This window comes from Callithrix jacchus, chromosome 6, assembly GCF_049354715.1.
Source record: "Callithrix jacchus isolate 240 chromosome 6, calJac240_pri, whole genome shotgun sequence".
NCBI lineage: Eukaryota > Metazoa > Chordata > Mammalia > Primates > Cebidae > Callithrix > Callithrix jacchus.
The window spans coordinates 26307141-26327259 of NC_133507.1; the positions used below are offsets into that span (position 1 = coordinate 26307141).

At 48.8% G+C, this 20119-nt stretch overlaps 2 protein-coding genes across 5 annotated transcripts in view; one reads left to right on the forward strand and one right to left on the reverse strand.

Moving 5' to 3' along the window:
* The first annotated feature begins 66 nt into the window (after window positions 1-66).
* On the forward strand, window positions 67-17207 carry STARD5 (StAR related lipid transfer domain containing 5). Its single transcript, XM_002749193.6, has 6 exons — window positions 67-269; window positions 944-993; window positions 1335-1467; window positions 7195-7312; window positions 8128-8221; window positions 14402-17207. The coding sequence occupies exons 1-6, from the start codon at window positions 171-173 to the stop codon at window positions 14547-14549; spliced, it is 642 nt and encodes a 213-aa protein (XP_002749239.1). The 5' UTR covers window positions 67-170; the 3' UTR covers window positions 14550-17207.
* Window positions 17208-18624: 1417 nt separating this feature from the next.
* The window catches only part of IL16 (interleukin 16), a 115338-nt gene continuing 113843 nt past the window's right edge, over window positions 18625-20119 (reverse strand). For all 4 annotated transcript variants that reach the window (XM_035303972.3, XM_035303973.3, XM_054257290.2 and 1 more), the window contains one exon: window positions 18625-19102. In XM_035303972.3, coding sequence (XP_035159863.3) covers window positions 18909-19102 — 194 coding nt within the window. In that variant the 3' untranslated portion in view covers window positions 18625-18908. The remainder of the gene's footprint in view (window positions 19103-20119) is intronic.

A 20119-nucleotide genomic window follows, 5' to 3' on the forward strand; every position in this document is an offset into this window, starting at 1 on the left:
CTCAGGGAGGGGCGGGATCCGCCTGAGGACCTGGACCAATTCGGGAGCGGGATCGGGGCAGGAAGCGGGACTACAAGTGTCTCTCAGAGCACTAGCTTCCAGGCTCCCGGGATCCAGCGCGGCCGCTCCTTGCACCCGCGACCCCGCAGCCAAACGCAGCTCTCGGCGCCATGGACCCGGCACTGGCAGCCCAGATGAGCGAGGCTGTGGCCGAGAAGATGCTCGAGTACCGGCGAGACACAGCAGGCTGGAAGATTTGCCGGGAAGGCGTGAGTGAGGAGCTGGGCGGGAAGGGGTCGCGGAGACTGCTTCGTGGGGCCCGGGTCCCCAGAAGCCCCAACCTCCTCTTCTCCCCGTTGTTTTCTGCACCCCAATCCCCTGGACCCGATTGAAAGGGATTCCAATGGGGATTGCTTTCTTTGGAAAAAAAAAAAAAAGATTGGGCCTGTTAGGCTCACAGGGACTTCAGGTGGTAAGTATCTGTTCCTTTGACTCGGTGACTTGCCCAAGGTCAAAACTGGCTGGTGAATGGTGTTTAGGACTGGAACCCGGAACACCTGCCTCTAAAGCCTTTACTCTTTTCATTACAGCCGAGCCCCTCTCTTTGTCCATGCCAGAGCGCGGGAGTAGTTTTGCTCACTTGACACTTCTGACTTTTAACAAGTAGCCCTGGGTTGCTCAGGGAAACAGAATTGCATAGCTTTTAAGAGAATTTGAAAACCACCCACGGCTCTTGGAATCAGTCAGTGAAGACCTTTTTCTTCATTACTGATGTGGGGACGGCTTTGATTAGTCCCAGCTTTTCCACCTATGGGTTGCGCAGCCTTGGAGAGTCGAATCTCTTGAGGCTTCTGAGCCCTCCTCTTCTGTAGAACAGGGGACTAAGCCAGGTGACCAGAGCCCTTCTAGCTCTAAAATTCTATGGTTCTGTGCCTTTTGACAGAATGGAGTTTCAGTTTCCTGGAGGCCATCTGTGGAGTTTCCAGGGAACCTGTAAGTGCATGCCTCGTTCAAAGCTTACCAGAGATGCCGCAGCCTTCCTGGTATCTTTATGGGTTCGCGTCTTAAAATATTCAAATCAACCCTTCAACCCTGTGATCAATTGTCCTCCAGAAGTCTTACTGTTTTAGTGAAATCACTCCCAGCAAAGCGTATTCTTGTGAAAATTTAATGTCCATTTCTGAAGGCCCGAAGGGAGGTGGGGCTAATAAGTTTCAGTTCCTTCCCTATAAGCCTGTCCTAAAGAGCAGTGACAGACTTCTAGTGCTTGCATACAATCCCATGATAAACACGTTTCTTGATGCTTTGGGGTGTAATTCCTTTTTGTGCTCCAGGTACCGAGGAGAAGGCATTGTATTTGGGACACCAGAGGAGGTGTGGGACTGTGTGAAGCCGGCTGTTGGGGGCCTGCGAGTGAAGTGGGATGAGAATGTGAACGGTTTTGAAATTATCGAAAGCATCACTGATGTAAGTCTTTCCAAGCATGTTATCTCTAGATAGTGTCTGGGCCCTGCTACAATAACCTCCTCCCATTTCTTCTGGAAGGGTCCATGGTACAATAACCTCCTCCTCATTTCTTCTCGAAGGGTCCATGGTACAATAACAATGTCCCATTGCTTCTGGAAGGGTCCATGGTACAATAACCTCCTCCCATTTCTTCTGGAAGGGTCCATGGTACAATAACCACCTCCCATTTCTTCTGGAAGGGTCCATGGTACAGTAACCTCCTCCCATTTCTTCTGGAAGGGTCCATGATACAATAACCATCTCCCGTTTCTTCTGGAAGGGTCCATGGTACAATAACCATCTCCCCTTTCTTCTGGAAGGGTCCATGGTACAATAACCTCCTCCCGTTTCTTCTGGAAAGGTCCATGATACAATAACCACCTCCCATTTCTTCTGGAAGGGCCCATGGTACAATAACCACCTCCCATTTCTTCTGGAAGGGCCCATGGTACAATAACCACCTCCCATTTCTTCTGGAAGGGCCCATGGTACAATAACCACCTCCCATTTCTTCTGGAAGGGTCCATGGTACCTCTTGGCGAGGAGGTGTGTGCTGCAAACACAGGCTGCCCACTGCTTGCAGCATTGGAGACCTGCCTCAGCCCAGGTGTAGGTGGGAAACCTCATGACTCAGAGAGGCAGAGAAGCCATAAACAGCCAAAATGAGACAGCAGCTGCAGTGAATGAAGATGTGTAGAGTGCACATGGGCTCTGAGGATACTGAGGTGGTGCCTGGATTCAGCCTGTCCGCTCTTGTTTGAAATGCTGCCCCTCGATGGTGACATAAGAATGAATTGAGAGAGCCCTGGTGGGGGAGACAGGATTCTTTGCCAGCTGGCGGTTGTTCTAGGTCACAGTTTCTGGATTACAGTTTCTTCACTGGCAAAATGTGTGTCAGCTGGACTAGCCCTGTCCAGAACTTTCTGATGGTGGTCACAGAGCACTTGAAGGTGGCTAGTTTAAGGACATGAATTGTTTTAATTAGACTAAATGTAGATTTAAATAGCCATGTGGAGCTGTCAGCTACTGTGTTAGGCAGTATGGATCTAAATGAGCCTGCCCTGGTGTTGTCCTCTGTAGCTTTAAGATCCCCACCTCATGTTGATTACAGAAATTCATATTTTAAAAAAAAGTCATAGCCAAAACTAATGAGAAAGTTGCCTTGGGGAAAAGTTGCTGACCTGTTCAGTTTCAGTGGACATCTGTGGACTAGTACCCTCTGGGGTGTTCACAGAGATGGTGTTGTGAAATCCCATGCAACTGACGAACCCAAATCTGAATCTGTAAGCGCCAGGTGTTCTTACCCTTGACCAAGAATTCACATTTCAGTTCATTCCCAGTTGATTATCCCAGAAGTTTATGTCACTGTTTCCTGAAGGATGAGTCACATATCTCCAGGGTATCAAAGGTGAGTTTAGGTCCTTAATGGTCAAAGCTGACATTGAATCACTTAGTGAGGAGATTTCCGTGTTTCAGTCCTTCTTTAATCTCTCTGATAACTTGAAGGGGAAAGTCTCAGGTGCTGATATTCCTTTGTCACCTGATTAACACTTGCTAATCTCGTTTCATAGGCAGCTGGCTTCAGGCTCAAAATTAGAATCTAATAATCGTTGTGTAGATATTTTGCAGTTGCCTTTAATTTATGGCAAGTGATACACTTTTTCATTTCTGTAAGTAGCTTCCTGTTAAAACCAACTTATCTGTAAGTTGTAAAAAGTGAGCCCATTTAGAGAACAATATTAAGTGAACAACAGGATAAGTGATACTGGAGAGACTAACAAAAAAGGTAGTATGCAAATAATTATACAGGAATGATTGAGGAAACACGGGTTAATACCGTTAAACATGCAATAACAAGACTGTATACAGAACTTTCTGCTTGAACTTAAAAATGGCTACATCTTTTTTTTTTGAGACAGTCTTACTCTTGTTGCCCAGGCTGGAGTGCGGTGTATGATCTCGGCTCACTGCAACCTCCGCCTTCTGGGTTCAAGAGATTCTTCTGCCTCAGCCTCCTGAGTAGCTGGGACTGCAGGTGCCCACCACCACACCTGGCTAATTTTTTTTTTTGTACTTTTAGTAGAGCTGGAGTTTCCCCATGCTGGCCAAGCTGGTCTCGAACTCCTGACCTCAGGTGATCTCCCCACCTCAGCCTCCCAAAGTGCTGAGATTACAGGCCTGAGCCACTGCGCTGGGCCAAACGCCTACATGTTTTTCGTATGTTTACACTTGTCTCGATGCAGTGGCTGGGGGGCCATGAGAGAGAATGAAAGACTGGAAAGTAACATGATACCTGAGCTATCATAGTAATGATTAAATGATAAGCACTGTCATTTACGGCGTCCTTATACTGCGTTCCAAGTTTGGAGCCCTGCAACTGAAACCCTGAAGGAAGGAAACAGTTTGGCAGGTAAAGAGCTGTACCAGATGTGCCCAGGCTTGCAAGGTAACGCATGCCAGAGCAGGAGTTGAAAGCCAGCTGGTGACCAGCTCTCTAGACTCCCATGCTTGGAGGTGCCACCTCTGCCTTCACCCCAGCTTAATTTCTGAGTCCCTGTGACCTGATCCCTTAGAGACTCCGCAAGACAAGTGATATGGTTTCATCATTGTTACTTTGCAGCCACTTCCGGTTCCCCGGGTTGGCAGGACCACAGAGAACTGGGTGTTCACCTGTGCTAAACTCTACTTTAGTGTCAGCTGTGCTTGCCTTTTTCATCAATCTGCCTGTGGGGTTGGGTCAGTGAAGCTGGTAAGGCTCTTCCTCCTCCTCTGGGCACCCTGATTTGTCTCTGGGGGCAGCATACCTGTTCATTGTGTGGGGCTGCTGCACTAGATGACAGAGGACGATTAGCCCCTGGCACCCACTTCCCTGAAGCCTGGGCCAGGAGCAGCCCCATGTACTTGCCTGACTCCAGTTATCCCCTGGTATGAGGGTCTTCACCCTTTTTGCTTACATACTTCGACAGATTTCTGAGAAATGGCACATCATCCTCACACATCCAGTTGACATTTATTCATAACAATTAGTTGACAACTAAATTTTCATAAGTTGCAAAGCGTGTCATTTTTGACTTGTAAATCTCAAGTTTGAACAAAGCAAAGCTATTATTTTAGATTATCTAAATAATAGATACATTTTTATTTACTGTTATTCACTTGTAAAATACATAAGCAACAGTTTTTAATAGTCAGAAATTGTGTAAAACTGTTTTCCTGGAATTCATATTTCCATTCCATGTAGCCCTCTGAATTTCATCATAATATAATACATGTTTATTCTTGGAAGTCATCCTCTTGCATCATAAATATGCATAGAGTTTGAAATTTTTTAAATTATGTATTTTCTGTAATCATTAGACTATCTTTTTAAAAATCTGGATTGAGGTGTGAGTGTAATTCATTTAAATAACATGATTGTACTATAAATTCTGATAAATGTGAAAAGTAAAACATTTTGCATCTTTGGATAAGATGATGGGAGCTCTTTTTTCTACTTAACTCATAAGTCCATGAAAAGATATGAACTTTTCAATAGACAGCTGCAAAGTAGAGGGGAAGCACAGGCTATTGGTGAGCTCGGGTTTCCAAAAAAGCGGAGAATTGCTGAGTCATTTAGTGAAATTTAATTGCCCTTTATCATTTAGTGAAACAATGAAAATGTGGAGAAAGGGCTCTTCCTTAGAGATTGGTGTTTCTCAGCATGATTTTGCCACCTCCCAAATATCCTAATTATAAAATAGATAGATGATGGAGAGCTAGGTGGATGGATGGATAGGACACAGGGCCGTGTCATGAGTGTGTTGCGTTTATGACATGTGCTGCTGTTGTCTTCAAAATTTCTTTCCAAAGTCGTTCTCACCTTGGTTTCCAGACACTGTACCTCAGGAATGAGGCATTTGGGGACAGTCATCAGGGGTGGAAGCAGTATAATTTTTTTTTCAAATTTTTCATCACTTCTACCACTACTATTACAAATTATCAGAATATAGAAATGGCAAAATTGCCTTGTTTCTAACACCAAGTTTTGGAATATGCTTGAGAAATGGGAAAACATGAACTTGTAACACCAGAGTTTAGTGCCTAGATTAAACATTGCAGCCAGCACTCCTGATTGTCCCTTTGCCACCCTGGAGGATTTTATGCGTTGGGACAATTCATGATAGGATGATTCTGGATGAATGGGATTGTGCTGTGCTTCTCTTCAAGTGGGAAAGGAGCCCTGCGTGCAGGCGCAGCCTGTTCCCAGGCAGGTCACTGGGGGAAACATGAAGGAAACATACAGTAGAGTCATCTGGAAATCCATTCCCATTGCACCCATTGAAAAGTGCTCAAGGGCCCCCAGGGACCTCATGTTCACTTGAAGATCAATTTCCTGAGGCCAAAAGTGTCCCTGCTGAAAGGTTTCTCAGCAACGGATGGTGCCCCATGTCTTAATACCTGAGGGGAAAGGCAAAGAGGTGATAGATCTTTACCAGTCCCTGTCACTTACCCCGAGACCTCCCCCCAGGACTGTGCCATCGCAGGCCTGGCTTGTACTTCTCCATTGTGACCTCGAGAGAGCCTGGGCCCCACTCTCCTGCTGGATGGGATGAATGGGAGAAAGCCCAGCATCCTTGGTTTATAAAATGGGAGTGTGGACTGCTGGGGTATGCTGAGATTGAGTTTCAAGGTATTCCCTCCCAGGGTTGGGACTGTGGTGAATTGAACAGTTGCTCCAGGCACAACATAAGAGGCTGAGCAAGTGCAGGGTTAGCTCTGAAAAGGAGTGGCCTCTCTTGCCTCTTCCTAGCCCTGGCCCTGTTCAAATCCCATCTCCACCATGGGCTTCTTGCTAAGTTCCTTAGTCTCTCCAAGTCTGTTTCCTCACCAGTAGGAAGGATTAATGATACCTATTTTCTTTTGTTTTCTTTTTTTTTGAGACAGAGTCTTGCTCTTTTGCCCAGGCTGGAGTACAGTAGTACGACCTCAGATCACGGCACCCTCTGCTTCCCAGGTTCCGGCAACTCTCCTGCCTCAGCCTCCTGGGTAGCTGGGGTTACAGGCATACACCACCATGCCCGGCTAATTTTTGTATTTTTAGTAGAGACAGGGTTTTGCCCCGTTGGCCAGACTGGTCTCAAACTCCTGACCTCGGGTGATCCACCCACCTCAGGCTCCTAAATTGCTGGGAAGACAGGCGTGAGCCACCATGCCCAGCCTAATGATACCTATTTCTAAAGGTCAAGGGACAACTTAGAGCTTTGTCCAGCCAGACACTTACTAGGTGCTCAATAAATGGCACCTGTTATGGTCACTTGTGAGACATGACCTCGGCATGGCACTGGTCTGCAGCTAGACAGCTGTGGGCAGCCTGTGTCACAGCTCTCATCTTATAAACTGGGTATGTTTCCATGACACTCAGCTCCTGGGAAGACTTGATCTGGATCTTAACTGTTTATAGTGCCTGTAGCACTGACAGTCCTGGTCCTTTCCCAGCCCTGGAGGGGGTGAGGTGGGAGTTGGAGAAGATGTCCGGCCAGCAGTCACAGCTGTGTGCTCCTTACTGTTTGTTTATGGTGCCTGTACTACTGACAGTGACAGTGCCTACTGCCAGTCCTGGTACCTTTCCCAGCCCTTGAGGGGGTGGAGTGGGAGTTGGAGAAGATGTCTGGCCAGCAGTCACAGCTGCATGCTTCTCTGGTTTGGCAGACCCTGTGCGTAAGCAGAACTTCCACCCCCTCGGCTGCCATGAAGCTCATTTCTCCCAGGGACTTTGTGGACTTGGTGCTAATCAAGAGATATGAGGATGGGACTATCAGTTCTAATGGTGAGTGATGCCCAGAGGAGCTGCCACACCTTCCCGCGATGCTGGGTTTTCTCTTCTGCACCCTTCATTTCCTCAAGGAAAGCTAAGCAACCAGAAATCACCAAAAATTCACACTCTGAGTCCCCTACCTTGCCTGGTCGGGTTTGGGAGGATTCAGGGCCATGGGGGTCTGAGGCAAGACAGTCCACATGCCAGTAATTCTATTAAGTCACGGTTTTTCCAGTGCCCCTTTTTATTTCTGCGATGCTCATGGTGTGTGCTGTAGACATGTGGGTTAGTTGGACGGCAAACAACCTGTGTGCAGAATCTAGGACTGTGTTGTCTTGAGGGTTTTGTTGCTGTCCACTACCTTAACCCCCAGCGAGGGGCAGAGCTCCTGCCTCTGCACAGCCCCTGCTGTTACTCCAATTCTTCTATGTGGGAGAGTTGGTAGATGCATCCATGCCTCTCCTGGCTGAGATCTGAGAGAGGCACCTGCCTCCTCCCACTCCCAGACCTTGTGTTCTAGAATGTTCTTTTCTCTGACACTCTCGGCAAACTTGGGAAAGCTGTGTGCATGTAGGTGTGAATGTGTATGAATGTGTGTGAGTGCAAGTGTGTGTGTGCATGTGTCAATTTGTGTACACGCATGTGAGAGTGTATTTGTGTGCGTGAGCGTAAAGGGCAGTAGGATGGGAGTAGGGGGAACTCGAGCCAAGAGGCAGGAGTCACTCACGGACTCCTGGGCTGCAGGTAGTCAGGTCTGTATGCTCTATGGCACCCGAGGGGCGGTGGCCCATCTGAAGTTGTAACTCGCCGTCTGCACTGTCTTCCAGCCAGCCATGTGGAACATCCGTTGTGCCCCCCGAAGCCAGGTTTTGTGAGAGGCTTTAACCATCCTTGTGGTTGCTTCTGTGAACCTCTTCCAGGGTAAGGATAATTTCCTGCATTGAGGTACAGGGCTCGGATCTGACTGTGGCTTCCCTGTGGACCTTCTGGGAAAAGGAGCACTTCGATCACGCTTCCTTAGAATAATGCCTTACAGCTCTTTAGATTGTGACAATACAAAATGCTTTCACACGCATCTGTGACATCATACACGAAAGTACCTGGTACACGGGAAAGAATTGAGGGAGGCGTTACTCTTACTATTTTTGATGCAGGAAATTTTCCCTGCAGCCTCCAGCTTAGTTCAATGTCATGGTCCATTTAGCAAATGAGGACACTGAGGTTTGGGGAGGTTAAGTGATGTGTGTGGAGTCAAAGGCTAGGAGGTTGGCAGGGCAGGACCTGTGCTCTGAGACCTCCCTGACGACCCCCAGCCAACCAGGAACAGCTTTGAGGATGGCTGTCCCCACCCCACGTTTCACACAGCGATCATTTTTTCCTCTGTGACAAATGTGGCGGCGCTCAGGCCTAATGGGCAGTGCTGAGACCACACTGTAATCAGCCTCAGAATCAAGCCCAGGCACCCTCTGTTCCCATTTTGCCACAGGTCATGGTCAGGCCCTTACCAGGAACTTTCCTTGTAATGAAACTAGAAAGAGGGGCAGTTTCCATGTAATGAAACTAGAAACTTTCCATGTAATGAAACCTGAAGGTTTCTAGTTTATCCTGCAAGTTGACAGCAAAATAAATTGCGCCTCACAGGTGTGTCCCAGAGTTCCCTGCAGTCCCCGTACAGATGCCTGGAGGGAAGGGGTCTGGGCCTCTACCACATTGTCCCAGGAGGGTGGACCTTGGTGCTGAGGGATTTTACCAAGCCCAGACCTAGCACGGTCATGTTACCCTCTTTGCTAAGCTGGCTTTTCCGACTGATGTGAAGTCTTTTCTTAGACGTAACAAAATTTTGAGCTTGAAAACAGCACAGCTGGGCTCTACCACACACACATACACACCTGCATTCAGTTTCAGTTTCCCCAATAGATAGGTGCCCTGGATCCCTGCCCTGAGCTCATTTCCTTGTCCTCTCCCTCCTGGTAGTCAGAAGCTAAGATTCACCTTCAATGGTGCCAGGTCTGACAGAGAGGAATTTTCAGAAAAGGAGGCAGAGCCCTTTCTTCTTAGCGGCTGAATCCCATTGCTGTCTTCTTTTGGGTGGAATCCCTTATGCCAGGTAGCAAAGGTATCACATGGGTTCCTTTTTTTTTTGAGACAGAGTTTTGCTGTCACCCAGGCTGAAGTGCAGTGGTATAATCTCGACTCACTGCAACCTCTGCCTCCCAGGCTTAAGCAATTCTCCTGCCTCAGTCACCCAAGTAGCTGGGATTACAGGTACCTGCCACCATACCTGGCTAATTTTTTGTATTTTTAGTAGATCCAGGGTTTCACCATGTTTGCGAGGCTGGTCTCGAACTCCTGACCTCAAATGATCCCGCTGCCTTGGCCTCCCAAAGTGCTGTGACAGGCGTGAGCCACCCTGCCTGGCTTGATTGCATGGATTTTGCTGATAGGGTGGTTGGGGTCCCACAAAACCCTGCCATTGTGAGGGTTTTAACTCAAGTGTTGACTCTTCCAACTCCTGTCCACTTGATTAAAAACATTGTGTGTCTCAGTAAAGCTTCCTTCCAGAGCCTGCTGCATGCAGTTATTTTCATGAGGCTGTGGATCTGAAATCTGTGACAATGATGATTCGCTCTTATTCTGTGAAGATAGGCCTGTTCTGCACACTGGATTCAGCAGACAATAATCACAGCAGCAGCAAACACTTAAACAGCACTACTGTGTGTCAGCCACTATTCTAAGTACTTTATATCAATTAACTATTTTTATAACAACCCTAAGGCATTGTTATGATCCTCATTTTTAAGGTAAGAATGGTGGGTACACAGAGAGGTTTAGTAACTTACCTAAGGTCACATAGCCAGCAAATAAGAGGCCACAGTCTAAGTCTGGTCATCTGGCTCCAGAATCTGGGCTCTGAACCCAGATATTGATGTCTCAACAGCTAGAGTGTCTGCCCTCTTGGAGCTTAGATTCCAATGAAGGCAGGAGGAGACAGACAAAACACAAGTTTAAGTAGTTCTATCTCATGGATGCTCTCTTAAGTATCAGATGTTAAGTGCCTTGGGGAAAACCGAAGCCAGATAAAGGTGCCAGGGAAAGGTGTGAGTGGGTCATCTGGGGGTTTCCCTAGTAAGACCTTTGAACAAAGCACAAATGCAGGGAGTCTTGGGCATGTTGGTGGAGTGAGCATGGCAGCGGGGTGAGCAGATGCAAAAACCCAGAAGCGGGAGCAGGAGCTGGGGCAAGAGCAGGGCCTTTAAGGAACAGCACAGAGGGAGGTGATGTGTTAGCGAGGGGTGCGGCTGGGACATTCAGCCTTTGAGCACTTTCTTCTGAATAAAATGGGAAGCCACAGGAGAGGCCTGAGCAAGGCATCCTCTGACTTTGGTATTAACTGCAGTGATGCATCTAGAATGGAAGAGGCTGTGAGCGGGGAAAGAAGAGGGCTCATCGCGGGGTGAGGTGGGGGTGGCTGTGCTCCGAGTGTCTGCAGTGGGCGGGAGAGAGGTGTTCTTGTTCTCAAGGTGGAGGAGCCTGTATTTGTGGTCAGAGCAGCATGACTGTCATTTATGGAGCACTTGCTCTGTGCACAGAAGGATGCTAAGTGCACTTCACGCCTCCTCTCATTAAATCCTTCTGGCAACCATAGTGGATGCCTTCACCCCAGCGTTTTCTGCAGGGAGACTGAGTGACCTACAGCTCCTCTTTTTCCCTTTTCCTTTTGTGCCCTTTTCCCCTTTCTGTTGTTGTCACATAATGGTGTACATGCAACAGCCACCACTCCCCAAGGCTACTGTGATGAAGAGTTTGCCCCATCCCACCCAGCCTCTCACATGTTCCACCCACCACAAAGCCCAGTCCCCACCCAGAGGGAAACATGATCACTGAGTCTCAGTTCTCACTCACCTGTTCATGTTTCCAAAGAGGATGCTGCTGAGAGGTGACGGGGGCTGGAGGAGAAGCAGGGAGGAAGAGCAGGCCCTAGCAAAGGTGGATGGGCAGGGTTGGGTGGGTGAGGGAGAAGGTAGAGTGCAGATGATGCTGAGGCTCTAAGATAGAAGGAAGTCCCTATCCACTGGAGTTCACATTCTTTGGGGAAGCAGGGCACGAGCAGAGGAGAAAAGCCACAGCCCAGAGGAGCACATGCTCTCGCGCCTTGTGGATCTGCTGGCCCCAGCCTGCTCCAGTCTAGATTGTCCTTCTGTATGACTTGGGGAGTAGGATTCTTTATTTATTTTTTGAGATGGAATTTTGCTTTTGTCGCCTAGGCCAGAGAGCAGTGATGGAATCTTGGCTCACTGCAACCTCCGCCTCCCAGGTTGAAGCAAGTCTCCTGTCTCAGCCTCCCAAGTAGCTGGGATTACAGGAGCCGGCCACCATGCCCCGCTAATTTTTATATGTTTAGTAGAGATGGGCTTTCACCATGTTACCCAGGCTGGTCTCTAACTCCTGACCTCAGGTGATCTACCTGCCTCCACCTCCAAAAGTGCTGGGATCACAGGCATGAGCCACCATACTCGGCCCTGGGGTGTGGGATTCTAAAAGGTCTCAAATTCCAAACCTGTAGCCTGCATGATGTCAGCAAACTGATGGGCAGGCATGGTGCTACCTGGGGTTCCTAGTGAGGCTGAGACTGTGGGCAGTTGCATTTCTGATGGGCAGGCACAGTGCTACCTGGGGTCCCTGGTGGGTCTCAGGCTGTAGACAGTTGATATGGGCAGGTACAGTGCTACCTGGGGTCCCTCATGAAGCTGAGGCTGTGGACAGTTGATATGGGCAGGTACAGTGCCACCTGGGGTTCCTGGTGAGGCTGAGGCTGTGGACAGCTGTATTTCTTTTGGACAGGCACAGTGCTACCTGGGGTTCCTGGTGAGGCTGAGACTGTGGACAGTTGCATTCCTGATTGGCAGGCACAGTGCTACCTGGGCTTTCTCATTAGGCTGAGGCCGTGGACAGTTGCATTTCTTATGAGCAGGCACAGCGCTACCTGGGGTTCCTGGTGAGGCTGTTGTCAGTTGGATTTCTGATGGGCGGGCACAGTGCTACCTGGGCTTCCTGGTGAGGCTGAGGCTATGGTCACTTGAGATGGCCAGGCACAGTGCTACCTGGGGTTCCTGGTGAGGCTGAGGCTATGGTCACTTGAGATGGCCAGCCACAGTGCTACCTGGGGTTCCTGGTGAGGCTGAGGCTGTGGACAGCTGCATTTCTGATGGGAAGGCACAGTGCTACCTGGGGTTCCTGGTGAGGCTGTTGTCAGTTGGATTTCTGATGGGCGGGCACAGTGCTACCTGGGCTTCCTGGTGAGGCTGAGGCTATGGTCACTTGAGATGGCCAGCCACAGTGCTACCTGGGGTTCCTGGTGAGGCTGAGGCTGTGGACAGCTGCATTTCTGATGGGAAGGCACAGTGCTACCTGGGGTTCCTGGTGAGGCTGAGGCTGTGGACAGCTGCATTTCTGATGGGAAGGCACAGTGCTCCCTGGGGTCCCTGGTGAGTCGAGGCTATGGACAGTTATATTTCTGATTGGCAGGCACAGCGCTACCTGGGGTTCTTGGTGAGGCTGAGGCTGTGGACAGTTGGATTTCTGTTGGGCAGACACAGCACTACCTGGGCTTCCTGGTGAGGCTGAGGCTATGATCACTTGAGATGGGCAGGTACAGTGCTGCCTGGGGTTCCTGGTGAGGCTGAGGCTGTGGACAGCTGCATTTCTTTTGGACAGGCACAGTGCTACCTGGGGTTCCTGGTGAGGCTGACACTGTGGACAGTCGAGATGGGCAGCCACAGTGCCACCTGGGGTTCCTGGTGAGGCTCAGGCTGTGGACAGTTGAGATGAGCAGGCACACTACTACTTGGGGTTCTGAGTGAGGCTGAGGCGGTGAATAGTTGCGTTTCTGATGGGCAGACCCAGTGGTACCTGGGGTTCCTGGTGAGAATGAGGATGTGGACAGTTGCATTTCTGATGGGCAGGCACAGTGCTACCTGGGCTTCCTGGTGAGGTAGGGGCTGTGGACAGTTGCACTTCTGATGGGCAGATACAGTGCTACCTGGGGTTCCTGGTGAGGCTGAGGCTATGGACAGCTGCATTCAAATAAAATGCCAAATGTATTCCACAAAGCCCATACCACCTTGTGGTCCTGGCGATTGAGAAGTTGTCATAGCGAAGATCGCTTCATGTCCCTACCAAGTTATGTTCCATCTCCTCCTTGTGTGCCCCTTTGTTTCTGGACTTCCAGTCAGAGTCTGTGCCACTTGCTGTCCTCTGAGGTTCTGCCACCCCTGGCCAAAGTCCCTTCATAGGTGCTCAAATTATTCGCCAGTTCTCTAAGTGGCATTTCTCCTAATTTTGGTCTAAGGCTTCATTATACCCTTAAATATATTTGAGGACTTCATAGGGCCTTTGTTCATGGTGGTTATTGAAATTGTAACTGGGAAGTTTGAGAAATGTTTAAAATATTTTGACATAAAAATGCACTGCATATTAACATAAGTAACATTTTTATTTAAAAAAAACTATATATTTTAAGAGAAGAAATATTGTGAAAAGAGCGGCACTGCTTTTGCGTTTTTGCCCATCTCTTTCATGTCAGGCTTCAGAAGCTCATGCTTGCTTCTGCGTTCTGTTGCAGTATCACACATCAGTAACCTCCGGAAAACTCCACTGTATGTATGTGAGAGAAGGCAAATCACATGTTGTTATGAAAATAGTATTCACTTTGCAGACCCCTTGAAAGGGTCCCAGGAGCCCCTGGGAGGTTGCACAATCTCAACAGTGAAGGGCAGCAGCTGTTGGTTCCTCTCAGGGCCTGGCACAGCGCAAGTTCTCCCAAAGCATTTGCTGAGTGAATTACCTTTTTGGGGTGGGAGTAGGGAGTCTTCCTTTCCTGGAGGCCTGTAGGGGCTGTGGAATGCATCCCCACAGGATGTTTCCATCCTGAAAATGAGCAGCTCCAGAGAGGACCCCTGGGTGGAGGGCACAGCGAGGCCTGAGACACGATCCCTGCTTGATGGCCATTTCCACCGGGCTGGGCTCATCCCGCCTGCCTGGCGCTCATCCCCAGGATCTCTGTTGCAGCTCATTAACACAGTTCTGCTGTTGCCTTCACAGGGAACCCACCAAGACCCACCTGGTGACATTCTTCCATACCGACCTCAGTGGTTACCTCCCCCAGAACGTGGTGGAATCCTTCTTCCCCCGCAGTATGACCCGCTTTTATGCCAACCTTCAGAAAGCAGTGAAGCAATTCCATGACTAATGCGATCGTTACTTGTTGGCAAAGAACTCCCGTGACTCATCGAGGAACTCCAGCTGTTGGGACACCAGGGAGCCTGGGAGCACCCAAAGGCCTATGTTTCCTCTTTGGAACAAGCTGATGGACTGTGCTTCTCTGAGAATGCCAACCAGAGGCAGCAGCCCACCCTTCCTGCCTCCTGCCCCACTCAGGTTTGGCATGTGATGAGCCATTCACATGCTCCAAACTCCATCTGCCTGTTGTCCAAACACGCCTCTCCTGGCAGGGTGGACCCATTCTTCTGACCGTCTGACCAGGACTCGGCCTGGACACCACGTGAGGCACTCTGGCCCCAATCCTTCCTTTGCCTTTCACTCTCGGAGGTCACGTTTCCCTGACATAGAGAATCACCATCACCACTGAAAACCAGGCCCTGTTGCCTTTTAAGCATCTACAGCTCCCTCAGTCCTGTGCTGTAGGACTATATCAGAAAAAACATATTTTTCTGATATCGACCTTGTATATGGCTTTAATGCCACAAAAGATTTTTTTTCCTTAAAACGGTGTTAACTTGGAAAATAATGGTTTAAAAACAGGATAAGCTTAAGGAAAAACATTTTCAATGCCTCTTCCATTTGAATTTGTCTTTCTTTATCCCTTCTGAGTGGGCTTTCATGTCCTTGGTGAAACCAGGCAGTGTGAATCTGTTTCAGGCCAAATCTGCAGAGCAGGGATGAGTTCTCCTTGGGAGTAATTCTGAACTGAATGTGGACTCATGTCTGCATGGGGAACTTGGGGAGAAGAGCCTTCTTTTTCTTTCCCTTGGGCATTTGCCTTTTCTTGTCCTCTGTTACAGAGGCAGGAGGTCTGTGTCCTCCAGACCATCCTGCCATCAGGAAAGATGGAAGAGCAAGCCTCCCGCTAGCAGCCCTGGCTGGAATTCCCCACCTCTAGATCCTGCTGCAAAACTGCACAAACCCACAGGGGCCATGTCCACCCCGGCACATCATCAGAACCAGGGAGCACAGCCTTGCCACCTGGAAGGGGCCTCAGCAGCCACGCAACTTCCTTTCCCTGTCTCCAATCCAGAGAAGGATTCTCTAACATTCCCTAGCAGCCTCATCTCACCTCTGCCACCTTCCTTGTAAGAAAGACGTGTCTGAGTAAAATTCTTCACATCGCATTTAAGCAGGTTACTATTGTGTGCATGGGCTGTTTTCACAGTGTTCTTGGCCTTTGCTCCTCCAAACAGAAAACATTTCCCCTGTTACTGTAACTTCCCTGTCTTGGAGTCCTGAGGTGACTGTCTCTTAAATGTGCCAAGGTGTGAGCACGCCTTAAAACACAACAGCTTAGTGTTAAGGGGGCAGAAGGCTTCTTCCTTCTGTGTTCTATTGCAACTACAGTTTGTACAATCATGCCTAAGATCGTTTAGCTAACACCCTTTCAAGAAATCATCAGACTCTTGGATTGACCTAGAATTCATTCATTCATTCATTAAGTACTCTGTGGCAAGCAGTGTTCTATACCAACTTCTCATGAGTTGGTCTGAGTTCAGCTGATTATAGGTGTGCTAGCCAAGGAAGCTTTTATGCCTTCCTCCTCTGAGCTCCATACTCTGAAGTGGTTTTACTAAGATGGGACTGCCTTGTCCAACCCTGTGTAGCCAAGTAGAAGGCCGGCCAACCAAGAGCGCATCTCACTGGGCCTGTGGGGCACACTGTGCCTGCACTGCTCCTCCATGTGACCGCGTTAGGGTAGACTGGTCTGAGTCCTAGGTCAGGAGCCAGAAAACATGCACCTAGTCCAAGCTCTGTCACGTGGGCTGAGTGTGCACTTGAGCAGTCAATGCATCTGCTTTGGTTTGTCTTTGAAAGAAAATGTGGAGGCAGTAGTACCAGTCTCGGTGTAGCCTGCTTCTTGCATGTTGACACAAGTGAGATAATGTATGAATCAGTAAGATGTTTGGCAAGGCAAAGAATTAGGGCTGCCTGGGAGAGACCCAGGAGTAGATTCCTTTTCATGGAAAGTTAAGACAACTTCACAGTTGTTAGTTGTGATGGCTGCAGTGTTTGAGGATGACATTGCGCTCATCCTGTCAGCTCTGAAGAAGTTGGCTGACTAAGCCTCAAGTGTAAATCCCAGCATCATGGAGTGCAAATGGATGAGCTTTTGTTTTAGGACCTTTTGCTGATTCCTACCCTGAAGACCTCCTCAGCCTTGAGACCAGAAACCTGGGCAGTACTTGTGTCTTCACTGGACTTAGGAGTTGTGTCTCCTTGGGGAGGAGAGGACCTTCTAAAACTGGCCAAGACAAGAGGTACTGGGAGGGCCATGGGCTCCGCTCCATCTATCCCTAGTCCTCAGATAACCTCTGTGCCACTCATTCACTTGCTTTGCCTGGTCTCCAGGAGTCTCGTGGTGTCACGGCCCACGGCCAGCTCCGTGCTCATCCCTGTCCCCACCTGTTTCATCACTTGGCTGCTTGATAAGACTTAGAACAATTCCGATTTTGGGGAAGGCCACTGTTTGTACAGGCAAGGAAAGTGCCCTCCACATCACGTGGCCTCCTTGTCCAGCCCTGGTCATGGGGAGGGAGTGTTGAATCGAATCACATCTCTCGTTGGTAGACCATGTCCATCTTCAGTGTTTCTATTAAATTTAAAAAGATACGAATGGTAACCTCCAAGTTCTTGTCTAATTGCTTATCTATTGCTTGAGGCAATCCTGAATGGAATGGGCTGAACAAGTTAAGCAGCAGGACAGAAACTGCTCTAAGCTGGTCATTCCTTGGGAGGAATAGAATGGTGAGCTGAACGCCTGCTCTGATGAAATCGCTAAATGGGTTTACAGGAAGATTAGGTGCCCAGCTGGGTTTTCTGAGTCCATGGCTGGGAATAGATTCATCACTTCCTGTGAACCCTAGAGAAGCCATCAGATTGCATTAACACCACCCCACTGATGATAGCCTGAGAATTACCACTGTGTTTCATCTGTGGTCCTTCCAGGTCTTCCCCCACATCCTTCCTTCACAGGATTAGGGGCTGGGGAGAGGCCAATACTCTGGCCCAGGACTGGTCAAAGGATGCTGGTTGTTGCTGATGTAAAGTCACATTGCCTGGTCCTGAGCTTGGCAATCAGGCATCCAGAGATGACCAAACCAAATATCCCTTTGGCCAGGCACTCAGGTATTCCCTATGATGTTGTTCACTTAAAGCACCTTGGGCTGATAGTCTCTACCAAATCATAAAAGAAAGGCCTCGATCTGCCACATCACTCACCAGCTGGATAAGGCATATACTGTCCACAGTGCTTGCCCTCATATCAATACGCTGGCACAGAACCATGCACCAGAAGCTGCTGTGATCACTAAAGGCAATGTCCATTTAGCCCTGAGCACAGTGCTTGGCATGTGGTAGGTAAGTGGTAGCAATTTTTATTTCATACCCTCATATACACACTGGTTCCTCCTACTGGCACACCTATCCATGCTCTGAGCTTTGTGCTTCACCTGTACTCCCATTTACTGGCTCCACCACCCTTTCCTAGGATTACTTCGCCAATCCAACCAAAAACAGTTTTGCAAATGTTTCATGTGACAAATTGTATTTTTCATAAATGGCCCCAGCAATATTTCCTCTCCCCTTAAGCCCAGGCAGGTTTGTGTCAGCTCTAACTGATGGAGAATAGTGGAGGTGATGCTATGTGACTTCCAGGGCAAAGGTATAAACAGGATGTACCTTCTACCCGGCTCTTGCACTCCTGGTATGCTCATCCTGGGAATCCAAACACCATGTTGTAAGGAAGCCCAAGCCACAAGGAGAGGCTACCCATAAGCATTCAGGCCAATATCCCCAGGTGAGTTCCCAGCCCACAGCCAACATCAATGGCCAGATGTGTGAGTGACTGATCCTTCCCATGGTCCCAGCCCCCAGCCTTTGCATGACTCCAGCTGATGGCAACTGGAACATAGGTGAGCTGCCCCCTCCAATCTCTGCCCACATTGCAGATTCGTGAGAAAAATGTCACTGTTTGGGGGTGAATCATGACACTGTTACAATACTTGAAACATTTTGCAAAGCCAGGCATGAAATTCATATGAAATTGTAATAAATCCATTTTATTTGTGGCACCACAATATTATTAAGCTCTCTTTATACAGTCTGCAGTTTGTATTAGCTATCCCAGTGTAACTCTGCCCTTACTTTTGAGACAACCCTTTTGCTGGGTGGCGTTCTAGAAGGTCTGGGCCTGGGCAGCAGTCAGTGGGAAGCCCCCTGTGCTTTACCCCCTTTGGGTGGGGGGTGGCAGCAGAGACCCTGAGAATCAGCGGTTACGGGAACTGAGCTGTGTGCGCTTGGCTTTGGCTTCAGCACGTCCTGCCTAGGAGTCTCCAGCAGCTGATGTCCCCTTGGACTGCATGCTTTTCCTCTTGATGACAATCGTGACAGGTCCATCAGGCAGTGCCTTGATGATGTTCCAGGCTTCAAACCGTGTGAGGCCCTGCATGGCAGTGCCAGCCAGGTGCAAGATTTCATCTCCAGGCTGGACTGTCTCACTTTGTTCTGAGGCTGCTCCTGAAATGAGGGAGAAGACGATGGGTTCCATGGGTGATGGGGAACAAGGAAAGTTGCCTCCTATCCTTGATCTCCAAGGATCCAGGATAGCTTGGAAGAGAATGGGGTACCATCCCTTGGGAGCATGCTTGTTGGGTCTAAAATGAGGCCTCTCAAGATGGTGACTTGGAGGTTAGGGCACCAGGCCCTTGGAAAGGGATAGCCCATGTTGTCCCCAGCAGAGAGAAATATCACGCAGCTCCAAGCCACAGCCTGGCTGGAGCACTTTCCATAGTTTACAGAGGACTCTGGGGAACTGAGTCCTGCCCAGACCCTACTTTGGACACTGACCCAATATCCTACCCACTTCACGTTTGTTCTCCACATCTGGTGGGGTCAGCAGCATTGGGTGGTACGGAAAGAGAGCCAGTGTGATTTCTATGGAACAATCTTTACATGGATGTTGCCTCTTAGTGGCATGAAGTCCTCTGTGCCCACTTAAAAAGGCAACAATCATAATATGGCCCCCACTATTTCAAAGCTGCATATGAAAGCGATGCTATTTTACTGTTTATATTAAAAGAAAACTTTCCCTCCATTTGACACAGTGATCTTCACAAATCCTGAAATAAGAGTAGAAGATAATAATAAACTACAGCTAAAGGGTATTGGGCCATTGCATTCACGGCAGTAATCCTATGAGGGATATATTGTTTGTGTTTCCTTTTAACAGGTGAGGAAACCGAGAACTCGAGTGACTGGCCCAGAGCTTCACAGTGGCTAAGTGGTGGGCCCTGGGTTGGAACCCAGACTTTCTGGCTCCAGAATCTTCATCTCTCCCTCCCACATCACCCTGCAGCTGGTAGTCTCATCCTAAACATTTAAGCCAGTGGGCCCATGATGGTGAAGTGACTTGCCCAGCGTCATGCCACCAAGGTCACATGGCAGAACTAACACTAGAATCCAGTCCTCTTTACATTGAACCCAATGCTGCTTCCAAATTGACCTTTAAAAATTAGAAATATCTTTTCCAGAATT

What these genes read in the sequence shown, in the direction of transcription:
- STARD5 (XM_002749193.6), top strand. Translation starts at nt 171, where the DNA reads ATGGACCCGGCACTGGCAGCCCAGATGAGCGAGGCTGTGGCCGAGAAG. An exon ending in GGAAGATTTGCCGGGAAGGC is followed by an intron (nt 270 to 943) that starts GTGAGTGAGGAG and finishes GCCTTTTGACAG; the next exon opens with AATGGAGTTTCAGTTTCCTG. An exon ending in GTGGAGTTTCCAGGGAACCT is followed by an intron (nt 994 to 1,334) that starts GTAAGTGCATGC and finishes TTTGTGCTCCAG; the next exon opens with GTACCGAGGAGAAGGCATTG.